The sequence below is a fragment of the Trachemys scripta genome, chromosome 15 (genome assembly GCF_013100865.1).
Source record: "Trachemys scripta elegans isolate TJP31775 chromosome 15, CAS_Tse_1.0, whole genome shotgun sequence".
Classification (NCBI taxonomy): Eukaryota; Metazoa; Chordata; order Testudines; family Emydidae; genus Trachemys; species Trachemys scripta.
Window position 1 is genome coordinate 8,060,587 of NC_048312.1, and position 16,175 is coordinate 8,076,761.

The 16,175-nt window shown below is 45.5% G+C and overlaps 1 protein-coding gene across 3 annotated transcripts in view; it reads right to left on the reverse strand.

Moving 5' to 3' along the window:
* CDK2AP1 (cyclin dependent kinase 2 associated protein 1) overlaps positions 1-11,579 on the reverse strand; it is a 28,903-nt gene extending 17,324 nt beyond the window's left edge. Inside the window, exons 1-2 of one of the 3 annotated variants that reach the window (XM_034791495.1) lie at positions 11,411-11,579; positions 7,922-8,003 (exon numbers count right to left, since the gene is read on the reverse strand). Coding sequence is in view for 1 of the 3 variants with exons in the window: in XM_034791494.1 (XP_034647385.1) it covers positions 4,534-4,762 (229 nt within the window). In the remaining 2 variants the exon portion in view is untranslated. Of the gene's footprint in view, positions 1-4,533; positions 4,782-7,921; positions 8,004-11,410 lie in introns of those variants that run through there. The other 2 variants (XM_034791496.1, XM_034791494.1) reach the window with 2 other exon arrangements.
* Between the last annotated feature and the right edge of the window lie 4,596 nt (positions 11,580-16,175).

Sequence of the window (16,175 nt, forward strand, 5' to 3'; positions counted from 1 at the left end):
TAACATTTTATACATAGACAAAGGTAATTCATATTCGGTTTTGTAAATTCCACACCTTTTTTTGCTCAAAACAGCGAAAAATACTTGTCAGTGTCCCCCTGCCATTATCCATTCCTATTTTGGGGGGGAGGGGGGAGGGTAGTACTCATTTGATAATGGACCAGGTGAGTTACACCTGGAAAAAGTAAACTACTCAGCATGTTTAGCTCAGTTCTTTTCAGACTATTTTTAACATGACTTGGCCCTCCAGTGAATAGTGAGCAAGCGCTGTATTACATTTTAGCAAACTGAATTACAGTCATCAAAACAATGCCACTGCGAATCTTTGAAAGAGTGAATCCAAGACAAGAGATTTTTTTTTTTTTAAATAATGTAAATCTGGAAAACCAATATTAAAGCTCTTATAATGCCCACAAATTACTCCTTGTGTCTAGCATAGTTTAGTATGGAAAAGCTTCCACAAACTGATATCTTAACAGAGTACTTCATTTTCTGCACTGCTGTGGCACAATAGACTCCCCCACTCCATAAAACCGGAATACAGACAACGGGATCACGTTGAATATAATTACATAAAGAACGTTAAGGAAGCAGTTTGTTTACGGAGCTGAGTCAGATCCTTAATATGAATAATGTAACATATTATTGGACATAAGAGACCAGCTAGCGTGCATACGTTCTACTGCCCTCTTCTGGCTGGAATCAGAACTCTCAGCTGTGTTGTGCCCCTACTATACTGATACCAGGTAATGGAGATTCTCTTTTGGCTCAAGTGGCGGGAGGTACTTGTGATTTTGGAGCCGGAGAATCTCAGTCACTGTAAAGTTTGAGTGGTGACACTGCAGGCACAGTGAGAACTACGGAAGTCCTAGGTTACAATCTTTTTTCTGTTTAAAGGGTTGCTGTTGAACAACATGGATCCGGGATGCAGCCTACTATCTTAATATTATAATAATCTGCTGGAATTTGATTCTACACATGGAAGTTTTAAAACTTCACTCTGATCTTAGCATTTTGTTAAGCTGTCCAAAAAAAAAAAAAAAGACTGATACAGTATGCACCTTGCAAATACCATTCCCAGAGCTGTGCAGATTCCAGGTGAAATTATTAAAGATGTTGGCGCGCAAACAAAATACAACCATAATGGCTCTAACCCTGTTTAAACAAACAAGGCAAAACAAAAAAAGTGAGTGAGATAATACAAATAAAGAGGACCTTACAAAATGAAAGGTTTTGTGTTTGAGATTAAGAACATGTCTGCGAGTGGCTGGTTTCAAAACACAGGACTAGCACTGAACGTTACACCACAAGAGCCCAGGCTCCAGAGTGGAAAGTCCCATGGGAAGATTACAGATACCTGGAAAAACACTGCAAGTTTAATCACATGGGGCCTAAACCCCCACTGCCCTGAGCTTTGCGTCATCACTCACAGCTGGGCAAAGCGAGTTCAGAGCCAGTGTAAAATTCCACTTTGGAAGCAATTTACTCTCTCTTTGAACTAGTGTAAATGACAAAGCTGCAAGGCAGTGGAGAATCAGGCCCCTGGAGTGCCCACAGTATTATATAGCTGGGGAGGGGGTTTAAACCACCTGTGGAGTAGACAGACTTTCCTTACACAGCCATCCCAAGATCTGCAGAGAATCCCCACAGATCTCCCATTAACCCTTTGCAGCCCTTCCTGCTCCTATGGCAATTCTCCTCTCTCTCAGGGCTTGCCTTAACTGCACAAGTAACTTGGTTTATAACCGGAGCATTGTCCCTAATTCGAGACCCATCCACACACACAAATCCCAGGGTGGTGGACCTTTTAGCTGGTGGTGGCTGGCCTGCCTGGCAGTATAGTCTGCAGCTCAGGTTAGCACAACTCATCAGCTGCTAATAGAACCACTTTGGGTAGCTCACATGTTATTTTGTAGAGTGACCACTCTCACTCGAGCTAGATGAAGTGGAGAGGAATTAACCAGAGTGTGGATAACACAAGTTAACTGTGCAGTGAAGACATAGACTTCGGAAACATGGCACCACAGCCCCTCTAGTCCCACTTGCACCAAAAACCCTGCAGCACAGAGCATCGGCATTATTATATAGATACCCCAAGCTGGCCACATCCCCTCAAACCACTGAGCCCCAATCACTCCAGGTTCCCGCAGAGCAGCTTCTGCGGGGCTGATTTCAGGCCAAAGGGACAGATGTCCTGCTTTCAGCCCCTTCACAGGGATTCAAAGGAAAGGGATGCTCTAGCCCCAGGTTCGGAAGCAAAGCCAGGATTTCCACTTCTAGCTGAGCTGGTGGGATTTAATTTAAACACAATAGAGAAGGAACCTCCTGAAACTCGGAATTAGGGTCCAGCAAGGAGAGAAGCCATTTGCAGTCACATCACTGTGAATGCAATGCGTGCCCCTGCAAGGACTGCTTTGTCTAACTCCCTTGGCCTCAGGCCATCATGCTGGCATTGCCACTAGCTAGAGGAAGGGCTGGTGAATGAGGGATAATGGCAGGAGATCGAAAGAAAGAGAGAGCCCATTTTGGATACCGATTAAAATATTTTTCCTTGCTAAGAGTCTGTGGGTGTTAAGGATGACATGAACCCAGCAAGCACAAGTTCGGGGATCACGGAAGCCTCACAGGGGACTGCTGAAAAGCCACTAAAAAAGGAGGACAAACTGAATGAAAGAAATGTAAAGCTTGAATCATGGCGTGGATCATTAGAGAGCATATAGACCGAACAATGACAGCAACAAAAATCACAGAAAGAACTTTCAGAGTTACTTAAACCAATACCCTCAGTAACATGTTTGCCATGGTCTTAGCCATTGCTTTTCATCTGACGTGCCGTTAGCCTTGTGTATTCCCCTCGCTCCATGATGTAAGCCAAAAATCAAAACAAAAAGCTCAGTGTCCCTGCTCTTCTATGGAGGTATTTTAGAGAATGAGACACTGGCTGTAGTGGGCGACAAAAAGGAACAGTTCCATCGCTTGGTTCTTTCTGGTGACACTGCTTTAGTATGTCACAAGAATCTGAAGTCAGGAACATGCCTTTTCCTGGCTTATTTTTTTAAGAAGCACGCTGATCTCAGGCCATGATCCTGCAAATACTTACATGCATGCTTAATTGTACACACCTGAGTACAAAGTCAGCTACTCACCTGCTTCAAGCTATTCTCACGTGTAGGTGTTTGCAGGATCAAGGCTATATAGTTCATTTCTTTCTTCTCTATCAGCTGGTGACAATTCCTTGCAGCAAAATGAGATGTGCTATAATTGCCACTCATTGTAGCTTCTTTGGGGTACATGAAATTCATCCCTTTAGCTCATCAATACAGGAACAGAATCACAGACAGTGCCGCAAAACCACTGTACTATATTTCAACTCCCTTCTAAAACACCAAAACTTCTCTCTCTGCCTTTCTTTCTTTTTTTAAGTCACATTTCTTCCTGTTGATATTTTGATGTCAGACCTGTAGACACTATATGTGTGAGCGAGCTGTTAAGACCAGAACGGTTAAAGACAACGTCTCCATTTTTTTGTTTTAATACCCGTCGGCGTGCAGAGAAAGGAGATCTCCTGAAAATATCCCCCAGTGAATGAATTGCGGCTGCTTTGTTCCGAATTTTCCGAATTACACCCGCACGCTCTTTCACGCGCACACCCAGCAAAGTTCACCCGCAGAAATTACATTTTTTTAAAAATGACGGTTACCTTTGAAAATAAAAAAAGTTCAATCCACCCGAGTCACTTTGCGGGGGGCGGAGGGGGAGAAGAGGGGGAATAAAAATAAACACAGAAAAATAAATGCATACATAAAGAAATAAAAGGAGGCTCTCTTTAACAAAAATGAAGCTCTCCAAAGCTCCCAACTGACTCTCATGCTGGCACAGGAAGACTTATCCAGCACAGACTCATCCCCAGACTCCAGCACTTTGAGGGACTCTCCCCGGAGGCCAAACCCTGATGGAGAGGGGCCCATTTCAGATCAGGGGGAGGCTGTTTCGAAGTCTCTCTGGGGCGCAGCCCTGGAGAAAGGGGGGACCCAGAGCGCGAGCCCCCCGGCCCCGAGGAGCAGAGAGAGCGGGGCTGCCTGGCCACACACCACGCGCGGCCAGGCACTTGCAGCGTCTTGCCAGCAGCGGTCGCGGCTGAGCCGCGAACAGAATATTCCTGATCCAGATCAATCAGCAGCCCTGGGGAGGCGATCATGGAGGAAAGCGAACGGCCGGATCAAAAGAGCCACCAACTGAGCGGCGCCGCGCGGTGGCGGCCGGCACCTGGGCGCCAGGCGGGGCGCAGCGCCGCGGGGCCCGGGGAGGGAGAGGGGGGGAGCCGAAGTTTGCGCCTTGGGAAGCGCAGCGCTGTGGGTGATTAGTAATAATGGCGGATATGAATCAGCTCCGAGGATCTGACCCTACGTATAGAACTGGACAAAAACTACAGTCTGGGGCTTTCCCCAGGTATTCACGCTGCACCACGGCGCTCTTTTTGTGCCTCCAAAAAGGGCTGGAAAACTTGCCCTCCAGTTGCAATCGGAGACTTACCCTGGTTGATGGAAGTCCCGGGGAGGTGGGCGTTCAAGTTGGGCTTGTAAGACATTCCTAGAGACATGGCAAATGCAAGAAATAAAAATGTCCTGACATTCAGTGGAGCGTCTCTGTGTCTCCCAGACACTTTGGGTTGTTTACAGCGGTAGCAGCACCGGCAAATATGGCCGTCACTTATATTGACACCCACAATGCAATATATCATCCATACATCATTAGGAGACATGAATCCAAAAACTTTAGAGGAGAAAAGGAATTCACACGTCTCTCGCAGCCACAGTCCTCCTCACCCAGAGCACTTTAGATTTTTATTTACTGGGGGGCTGGGGAGTCATTTTTATTTTTAAAGAGCAAACAATAGAGTTCTTTTTTTTTAAATAACATTGGTTTTCAAATTCACTTCAGAAACTTTTGGCAGAACTTTTGGGTTGAAATCTTATCCTGTAACTTGTTAAAAGGGGGGAGCTGGGCATGTGAGGAAATGTTGAATGGGCATTCTTAAAAGGATAAAAAGAGTTGGATTTGTTTTAGGGTGGCTGGGATGGTTTTTATGGGAGACTAGACAATAATCTGTATTTTTTTAAATTTAATATGATAATTTTTCCAATTCATTTGAGTGGTGGGCAATATCTGCTAATAAGTTATCAAATCTTTTTTTTCAATTTTCTATGCAAATTCTCCTAATAAAGTGAAGGAGGTGTTCCTTTCAATGATTTTATATACTAAATACATTTTCTGTTGGACCATCAATTTGGTCTGATCAGAGGTTGAAGGTTAATATAGACTGCAGCAATTGAGAGTTTTAATAAAAATAAAACTAGATAATAATTAACTGGTTTTCTGTTTGCAAAGAGATGGTCATCAAAAATAAATGTCCACTCAGATTCAGAAGAAGGCTAAATTTTAAAAATAAATTAAAAAAAAAGTATTAGAAACATCAATCTGTGACGCCAAAACTCATTCAGACAATGGATCAATTTAATTGCAACAGAGTTATCTTCAAATTAATCCACAGTAAACCTGTGGCATATTCAGTTCAAGTTATTCCAGATTTACATGAGTGTAATTGATCAGAATCTGGCCAACTGCCCTTTCTAGTGAGTTCTGCAACCGGAATTAAGCATCATGCTGGAAATGTCACATGACATGGCATTTCCATTGTAAGATTGTCACTCTGAGAAGGCTGTAACACTGTTATAATTTCTACTAATATTTTACAACCAGATGGGGCCCAATCCTGTTCCTTTTGAATGGAATCTTCCCATTGACTTACGTGGTACAGAATTGGGCCTATATCATCTTTCAGTTCATTAGTGCTTTACAAAGGAAAGTAAGTATGATCTCCATTTTATAGGTGGAGAAACTGAGTCACAGAGGTTAAACAATTTGTGGAAGGTCACACAACAGGCACTGCAACTCTCCACTCCCCTGTTCTACCCACTAAACACTACATAAGAGCACTGTCCAATAGGAATAACCATAGCTGATGCTTGATCTACTGTTAAACAAATTATCTGGATGTTCTGAAGTTTCACTTTCAACTCCGAATGCATCTCAAGTTATGGCAGTGGAGCCCAGCGTGGTGCGGACTATTGCTTAGACAACGGATGTGTGCTGTACTCCATTAGCACAGGGCTGAAAACCTCACGCATAGAATTACATGCTTTTTACCCCATATTTTCAAAGTGGTGCATAAAGCTTGGCTGCGCAATTCTCATCAAAAGTCAACAGGAGTCACACAGCTAAACCCCCTCATTCATCACTTTGCAAACTGATGCCTGACTGTCCCTGAAACTTTGCTGCAGGATTTGGAAAGAATTGTGTTTACACTGATCCTTCGAATGCTTGTAAAACTTTACAGAACACACAATTCTTGGCCTAGCTGTTTGTGGGCCTGATTCTCTCTTGCCCTGACCCTTCTGCAGTTATTTACACGTCTATGAAGTAGGTGTAGAATGGTACCTTTCCCAGTTAGTAGTATTCTACAGCCACTCTGCATTAGTGTAAACACAATTGCATGTGGTGCAGGGCCTTGGAGAATTGGAGTCTGGGTGGTTTAACTAGTTCTCACACTGGTAGGTTCAAAATATACAATGTTCCTATAAGAAATGTCTTTAAAATAGCAAAGACCCTATAAAAACATCTCTCTTTAGAATACAATAGTACAAGATGCAGAGGGACCCTTCTACTTTTTTGAGCAATCCCTTTTTTTCTTTCTCCACTGATAGGAAGCTGTCAAGAATGTAGGGCCGGATTCTCCATCACTGACACCTGTGCAAAGTGGGTGTCTATTGATACCCTGTCAGAACAATAGGATTTTACATCCACTCCTCAACTCTCTCGTATCTGTAAATGACAACACAAGGTGCAAGACCACAGAAAATCAGACCCTTACGTTTTGGGACCTGCAATGCATGTCAGCTTTACTTGGCTTGACTGGCTATCTTTTGTTCTGACTTTTCACTCTGGGCAGCCCCCAGTGAAGTTGGCTTGGGTACAAAGTGACCAAAAGTTGTTTCCATCTGTCTAATGGTCTGTGGTCCATGTAAAATTAGTGCTCTCAATTCAATAATTTGTGGCTGCAACAAAAAAAACCCCATCCCAGCTATCTACCTTGTTGGCAATTTTAGCAAGGATGCCAGAGATGAATTCCCTCCGAGATACTGCCTTCAGGTGAGGGTCAGGTCATGTTGCACTGCTGGAGTCCACATTCTGTAGATAGGTTTCAGAGTAGCAGCTGTGTTAGTCTGTATCCGCAAAAAGAACAGGAGTACTTGTGGCACCTTAGAGACTAACAAATTTATTTGAGCATAAGCTTTCATGGTCTACATTCGAAGAAGTGGGCTGTAGCCCACAAAAGCTTATGCTCAAATAAATTTGTTAGTCTCTAAGGTGCCACAAGTACTCCTGTTCTTTATTCTGTAGATAGAGGACATCACTTCCATTGTTCTTCAATCAGCACCTGTCAGGTGCAATAACCTCTCTTCATGGGACCCTCAGCAGAGTTAGAAGCTAGAAACCTGCTGCACCAAAATCATGTCTCTACCACCTGAGCTGACTTTTAACTGATAGCAGTAGTGGGCTCTTAATCTCTATGTAGGCCAGCCACTAGAAGGGGACATGTCCTACAGAGCTAATTGTTACATGAGTTTGATATTCTCTCCCACACTCACACTCTGAAGGCAGGAGTAACTTAAAATAAGTTTGTGTTCTTCATTTTTCTTGTTTTTTATCAAGGGAGAAAAGGCCATAGGTGGGGCTAGCCTCCACTAAGTCATCTCCTTCTCTCTGTACACATTGCTTCTGGCCCCCTTACATGCAGTTACATTTCCAAAAACGACCGCACTAGCTGAAAGACATAAGCTGTGCCTGTGTGAGCCCTCACCTGGTTCTTCTCCTTCTGTGGACTTTCTTCATTTCCATTACCAGTGTTTCCCAACCTCCTTCCTCCAAGGCCATTGGGCACCCTAAGGAAATACATAGCATTACTAAGGCCCCAGCCCTTTTTAGGCAAAGCTTCTGCTGAGTTTCTCCTGAGCAAGTACTGCAGGACTGGAGCCTACATCCCTCTAGCTTTTATATAAGAAACACACACAAACTACATTTAAGTGATGTTATAAGACTGAAACCCAAAACAAAGGAATTCTAAGTTCACCTGACATATTGCACGTCCCTCTTGCTGCTGGTGCAGCACTTATAAGGTGGTAACTCCTTTCTAACTGTGATCTGTTAGATAGTGTATTGGGTTAGGTGCCAGGACACCTGGGTTCATGTCTCATCTCTGCCAATGACTTCCTGTGTGACCTGAGGCAAACAGTAGTCAATATTTATATGATGTTAGTGCCCAAAGCCCCCAGTTAGGTTCGGGATCTTATTGTTCAGGGTGCTGTACAAACACAGAAAAAAAGACCATCCCTGCTTTGAAGGACTACAGTCTAAAGTCACAAGTGGCCTGATTTTCACAGGCGCTGAACATCCTTAGTTCCCATTGACCTCAATGAGAGTTGTGTATGTTCACCAGCTGTGAAATGAGACCAGTAAACACTCTATCATCTCTTAAAATAAAATAAAAGAATAAGAATTAATGATGTAGATCCATCTATATAAAGCACTTAGAGAGCTACAAACAGAAAGTGATAGCTGAGTGCAAAGTAGCCATGTTTATTATCCTATTGGGTTAAACCATTACATTAGAGGAATTCAAGGTGGAGCATCAAAATCTCGGCATTTCCTTGCCACTGTGATTTGTGTAAAAAACTGCTTGTGGGAGTTAATATGAACTAATTTGGTTAATTTTAATTAAGTTGTGTGTGTTTTAACATTAACTCTCTACCTGCTGCGGAAACATACAAACCAGCTAGGAGTGAGGGGAAGAAATTAGAGCTTTGTCTCTGTTCTGGAAGGAATTTATCTTCAATAATTTATGTAAATATCCCCAAGATGTTAAGGACCTAAATAATATTTATTATAATCAAATAATCATGTAGAATACATGCAAATCAATCATTATATACAATATAATCATTACATAAACAGCCCCTTGTATATGAGAGGTGGTAAAACGAGCTGTTGAGATCTCGTGTAAATAAGTCTTTAGAGATTGTTCAAAGCACAAATTACTGAGCCACAAGTTGATGACAGCTCCTCCAGATCTTTTATCGTCTATCTTTATAAACGTACAACTGCTTCCAAGTCGGCTGGGTAAATACATATTTAGGAACTTCCACAAATGCTGATTATTTGCCTGATCATCTCTAATGGCTCTTCGGGGGGAACTGGTGAAGGCATCTCCGGTGAAGACAGATCAACTTATTCCCTTTCTGTGCCTCCAGTGTGGGGTCTTGCTATTCCACCCCAACCATCATTTTTCCAAAGCCTCCCAGCTTTCTTACACTCACAAGGCTTCTGTTCCTCATGCAGCTCCCTCTCATTTCCTACCATCATCACTTATTGCTCCTATCCAACAAGATTTCCCTCCCCGGCCTTACTGACATCCCACGCCATGTGTCTGTAGTCCTAGATGTAGTTTCTTTGTCCTCCTTCTTGCTGCTTAAAGTGTGCAGCGCCAGAAGTCTGCAGAGCCCTTCCTGGTTATACACAGAATGGAACCATTTGAGAAGCTAAGCAGTGGGAAACAAGAGGGTTGCAAGCAGAGGAGAATGCCTGAGGGAATTTTTCTCTTACAGGTTCTCTGGACATTAGGCTAGTGGCTTTTTCCTGAGCATCTTTGCTTAATTTCTTTTCTCAGATGTTGCATTGTGTAATTTGTTGCTCAGTACTTTGCATCTATCTGGTAGAGTCGCCCTCCTGATAACAACACTTAACCCTTTTTATAAAGCACCCAGAGATCTCAAAACATTTTACAAACAATAATACATGAAGTCTCCCAACTCCCGCTTCACAAAGTGGTGAATTCAGATACAGAGCGGTTACGCCACAAAACTAGCAGCAGCTGATGGGGGAATGAAGTTCAAGAGTCCTGATTCCCTGCTCTAACCCCTAGAGCACATCATGGGTGGATTCAAGGTAACCAAAGCCTAGGTACAGCAGTATTTCAGGCCCCCAGACAGCCTCTCTCTCCAAACTTCCCCAAAACAGACTTCTTCCCAGCCCAGCCCTAGCCCCTCACTAGCTCTGGAGAGACTGACTCTCCCTTCCAGCCCCAGGATAGTCTTGTTTCTCTCCCACACCTGAGTCCTTCATCTTCCTGCCAAGTGGAACTGTCCTGCCAGGCAGACAGTTGGGTGCTGCCTCCCTGTCTGCATCTCTGACTCCATGTTCTCTCTGTTTATCAGGCCCATGTTCCCTGGATTCTGCCTTAAAAGTGACCAGTAAAATAAAACTGTCCTGGGGCCTCTTTATGAATGTGTAACAAAAGGCTGAGGGGATTAGGATAAAGGGGCCTTGCTGCTGCTTGGAAATATTAGGAGTATCAGGCAGGGCCGGCTCCAGGCACCAGCTTACCAAGCAGGTGCTTGGGGCGGCCACTTCAGAGAGGGGCGGCACGTCCAGCTGTTTGGCGGCAATTCGGCGGATGGTCCCTCACTCCTGCTCGGAGCAAAGGACCTCCCGCTGAATTGCCGCCACAGATCGCAATTGCGACTTTTTTTGTTTGTTTGTTTGGCTGCTTGGAGCGGCCAAAACCCTGGAGCCGGCCCTGGTATAAAGTCTGGTCTTCCCTGGTTTGCTGGAGGTCTCCCTGAGCACTAGAGAACTGAAGTGAGAGATTTCTTAAACCTCAGTCACGCAATTGTGTGTCTAGAATCTTGCACACTGAGCACCTCTTCCCCGCCCCCCCTCAGCTCTTTGTCTGGAATCTAAGTGACAGGTGTGAACAAAACCAGCTAAAGAGCCTGACTACAAATCCTTTCCCCTCTTGTTCGCTCAGCTCTGAGGCGCCTGGCGCTGTGTGATGCCATCACTCTAACGGCTCTCCAGAAAAGAGGGTAGACAAACCCTGCATGTCCAGTGCAAAATACAACAGAAAACAAGAACAGGGATGAACTTTTGGTTTGCTTTGCTTTGTAATAACAGGGGATCTACCTATATCTACCCCTCCTGAAGACAGTGATCGGAAAGGATGGGTCCAGCACTGCTGGGGCACAGACGTCAAGGACTGTGAGGAAGTGCTGGGGAGTTCAGGTCTGGCAATAGGGTTGACAACATTGTATTTAAAAAAGAAGGGACTGTTTTCTTAGCACCCCCGCCACACCCCTGATCCCAGTATTATCATTAATAATAATCAGCACTCACCTACATTTGCCAGGGGTATTTTGTGCTGCTTTTTGCAGCGCTCAGCAATTCCCGACCTTGTTGTAAAGAGATGAAAAAAGACGGGGTGTCCCTTGTAATAAGGGACTGTTGGGAACCCTACCTGGCAGTGAGTGAAATGAATCCCTCTGTGACAGTGCCGTGTTTCTAGAACTCTTTCTTTGGTACGACCGTTTCCACAAGTGGATTCAAATCTCTCTGTGTTTCTCTGCTTCCCTGGGCAGACTTCTTCCCAGACTAAGGCCCCATCCTAGACAAACTCTCAGTCCTCCCAGCCCAACCCCTTCAGCTCCCCTGGATGGAATCTCTCTTCCAGCCCTCCCGGCAGTGAACTCTTGTTTTCCTCCCACTCCTGAGTCCTTGATCTTCCTGCCAAATGAGGAAGCCCAACCTAGCAAGTAGCTATCTGGCACCACTCAGCTGTCGGTCTGTATCAGTGCGTATTGCTCTGTCTCTTACTACTGCCTGCAGGCTGTGGTATGAGATCCCAAAGATCCTGTGTTACTTCACCTCCGCTCCCTGGACGTAGAAGCGCTGCCTTTCAGCCGCTGCAGACAGCATTCTGAGAGGTGGTGGGTTCTGAGTAGGAGACAAAGGACTTTGGGACTTACTTATGGCCAGTCCTGCTCCAGGGTCTATTGTACAGCTAATTGCAGGGAGCAAATCTAAAGCAAAGCACCATGCCTACTTTCCTGGATCAGGCTGCTACTCCTATCATTGCTCTAAAGCAGGGGTGTCAAACATACAGTCCACTCGCTAGACCTGGCCTACATGATGTATTTATGGGGTCACATGCCAGAGAGAAATAGAAAAAGGAGGATGGGATGAAAGAAACGACGGGCAGTAACAGCAATGGCTTAAAGGGGAACAGACTCTCCCATTGACCAGTGAATGGGATAACGAGGCACTGAACAAATAATACCCAGCCCTTATGTCACTAGGTATAGGCTGCACTCTCCTTTTGATCTCTGTGCAAACCTCCTGGCATCTATGGGCACTCCCTGTGCATTGTGGGGGGCATAGGATGGGCAGGGATGGTGTCCCTAGCCTCTGCTTGCCAGAAGCTGGGAATGAGTGACAGGGGATGGATCACTTGATGATTACCTGTTCTGTTCATTCCCTCTGGGGCATTTGGTATTGGCCACTGTCGGAAGACAGGATACTGGACTAGATGGACCTTTGGTCTGACCCACTATGGCCGTTCTTATATCTTATGTCTTATATAGTCCTGAATTTATACCCCAGGCCAGTGTCTGCTGTCCAACACACAATTCAGCCCTTTCTCCAAAGGAGTTTGACACCCCTGCTCTCTCAGTGTCGGTGACCTCTCAGCGAGGCAAACTGGACTGGAGACAAAAGCCCCGAAGCAGATGTTTCCTGTTAACTGAGATCTGCATATATAAACCAGCACTGGGAAGGTCCACATGGCTAGAAGGCTGCCCAAGCTAGAAAGCTTTCTATCTTCACTCTATCTGAAACCTAGTGCAGCTGAGATACTGATCCAGCTCTTTCAAGTCCAACATATGCTGGTCCTGCCTGTTCTCTTGGGGGCACTGAAATAAATAAGTGCTGGACAATTTCCCCATGGAGAGTCGCTGCCGTGGCTTGAATAGCCTGGAAATGCTGCACTATGTTGATGATTCCCTTTTCCCTCCCTTTATGAATTGAAAAAGAGTAATGGGGCGGCAGGGGGGGGGGGGGGGGGGGGCAGAGAGCCCCAAGAGCTCCCTGAATCTCTCTGGGGCGGTGGTCAAGGCCTTGAGATAAAAAGCCTCCGCCACTCTAGAAATGCAGCAAATCTGACCTCTGTGATTGTTATGGCAGTAGCACCTAGAGGCCCCAACCAGACTCGGAGCCCCTGGTTCTAGATGCTCTACACAGTGTCCTCCTGAAATACATGAGACAACCCAGTGCTGTGCTAGCCCATTGGGGGCCCTAAGCAGGATTTTTGGAGGCTCCCCCTAATACTAAAACAGGCAAGTTCTTATGAAAATAAGTGAGTAGGGGAGACCTCTTGAGCTCCTCAGGCTAAGCAATTGCTTAGTCTGCGGCGCTAAGACAAACCCAGGAAGTAGCAGGATCCTGATTTTTAGACATGGGGAGCTGAGGCACAGAGACGTGCCCCCAAGGTCACACAGGGAGTCTGTGGCCAAGCCAGCAGTTGGACCTAGCTCTTTAGAGTGCCAGTCGAGTGCCCCAGCCACTGAGTCTTCCCTTTCTCTCCTCCAACAATCTAGAAAAGTAGATGGTCAATAGGCCTCTCAGAAAGGGCAGGCCAGATTACCTCAGCCCTCCCTCAGAAGGAGCTGGAGTTAATGGAATAGCTACTCAGAGGACACGCCTCCCTAGCTAATGAAAGGAGGAAACATGAAAGTTAAATTTAAGCCAGTTATGAGGAGCTGATGAGGATCGAAGTTTCTCCTGAGCGCCCAGTCTGCTTGCTGTGTTCTTGGCTGGGTACACAAGGGCCTGGTGTACTATTGCCTCAAACTGGGCTGCAGTCAGCCACATACAGCTGAGACACAATTTAGCAGAGCTCCCTCCTGACCAGGGTAATTAATATACACAGCTCTGAGAGACTGAGGGCAGCCATATTGCAGGCTGAGGGTCCTGAGACAGCTTATGGTGTTCCCAGCTCTGTCCACAAGACTGCAATGATCTAGGCCTGCTTTACACTTAACAATTAAATCTAGCCGGCTATGTTGCTCAGGGCTGTGAAAAATATGGCATCCTGTGTGCCGTAGTTAGGTCAAACTAACCCACAGCATTGATACGGTTAGGTCAACGGAAGAATTCTTCCATCAACATAATCCACCTCTCTGAGAGGTAGCTAACTACACTGATGGAAAAACCCATTCTGTCCAAGTAGGAAGCATCTACACTATAGCGACACGGCTGCAGCTGCATAGCTGTACTGCTGTAACATCAACGTGCCCCTAGAGGCCCCTATGGACAGAGCAGCCCTAAAGGCACTTAACCTGTGTGAAATGTGAGGAGGGCAGGAGACTGCCATCTCCCTGACCCTTCTTGCTGCAACTATGGCAACAGGGAACAGCATTCTAAGTGTCAGGAGTCTCATTAACGCTGCATCCAGGGGATCCTGGCAAAGAGCCTAGAACGGTGCATGGACTGTAAAGCTCAAAGAGGGAACAATGTCCTTGATAAGGGACGCTTCCCTAAATGCAGTAGGGAAGGGGAATTTGTGAAAACGAGTGGTGACTGCTCAGAGGTTCTTTGCAAGGTCTTATAGCAGCAGGGAGGTTTTAGAGCTGGGCAGAAGTATTGGACAGGGCCAATTTTAGTAGGAAACGTTGCTCAACTGTCACAAACACATTCATTAGTAGGATAAAGGGAAGGCTCCCATTGGAAATAAAACTGGGGGGTTACCTCTAAGCATTTTGTCAATATGCTTGAAGAGGGAGCAGCAGGCCTGCCTGAAGACGTTAAGGGAAATGCTGCATGAGGTGGTCAGAGCTGCAGGAAGAGGTCAGGGTAAAAATAACCTTCTTAGCCAGTGAGGCTTGGTTGCCTATCTTCAGAGGAGATGGAGCATTTGAAGGTTCCACTTGTATTCTTGTTTCAAAGGGCACTTGTAGTCTTGGTATTAAAGAGAGTCTGGTTAAAGTTACTGTCTTAACATCATTATCTCTTCTTACTACTGACAGACATTTCCCTGCCTCTTTTTGCCTTTTGTTTTCTTGCATTTCATTGAGTTTGACCCAATGAAAACTGACTCTGGCCCTCAATGGAATGTTGGTCTCCTACCTGGCTATTCAGCCTCTGGGAGGGTTCCAGACTGGAAGCGAGCTAGGCTTGTTGGATTAAAGCTTCTATTCCTGAGACCTAGCAGGCCGAGGCAGCTCCATGTCTTCTCAAAATCAGGTTCCTCTCTTCTCTGGCAAAAGAATTGGGCAGGGAGGGGAGAAGGATCAGAATGTGTAGGAAGTGTCACTATGTCTTTCCCCTCTGCTCTTCCGTGCACTCATTCACCTGCTGTTGCAGGCTCAGACAGATGTCATTTCATTGCTCATTCGGACATGCACACAATTTTTATTCACTCCCAAATAACTGCAGTGAAGATCAAATCTAGGAGTAATTAAATCCCTCTCAGTTCTAGTGTGGATGATTTAAAAGAAATGACAGCAACTCTGCCTGATCACATACATCTCTCCGTTTCATGCCCTCTAGAACCCATCGTAAATTTAGCTGCGTTACAATAAATTCTGCATATGTCTACTTGTAGCAGGGTCTCAAGAAAAAAAATTATCTAGATTTAGATTTCAAAGGTGTGCTGCAGGTAGGGGGCTTCAGTTTGCTAGCTGGCAATTTGACATCCTCCTCCCTCCACCCCAATTCCTTTCAGAATTCCACCCCTGCTCCCAGGCAAAAGAAAAAAAAAATCAGTCAATAAAAATGAAGAATGCAGCTCTAATATATGAGCATCTTCATTACTCACAAAGAATTACTGGCATCACACAAGCGTTAGAATCTGAGTGCACAATTTTGGGGAAACAGTAAAACAAAGAAAGAATCAGAGAAAATTTAAAGCAATTAATCCAAAAGGGAACAGAGAAAAGACTGGTCGATCTCCGATGGTAACTTTGGGTTAGACAGGGATCGGCAACCTTTGGCACGCAGCTTGCCAGTGTAAACACCCTGGCAGGCCAGGACGGTTTGTTTACCTGCCGCGTCTGCAGGTTCGGCCGATCGCGGCTCCCACTGGCTGCAGTTCGCTGCTCCAGGCCAATGGGGGCGGCAGGAAGTGGCGGTCAACACATCCCTTGGCCCGTGCCGCTTCCCGCCGCCCCCATTGGCCTGGAGCAGCGAACTGCGGCCAGTGGGAGCCACGATCAGCCGAACCTGCGGAC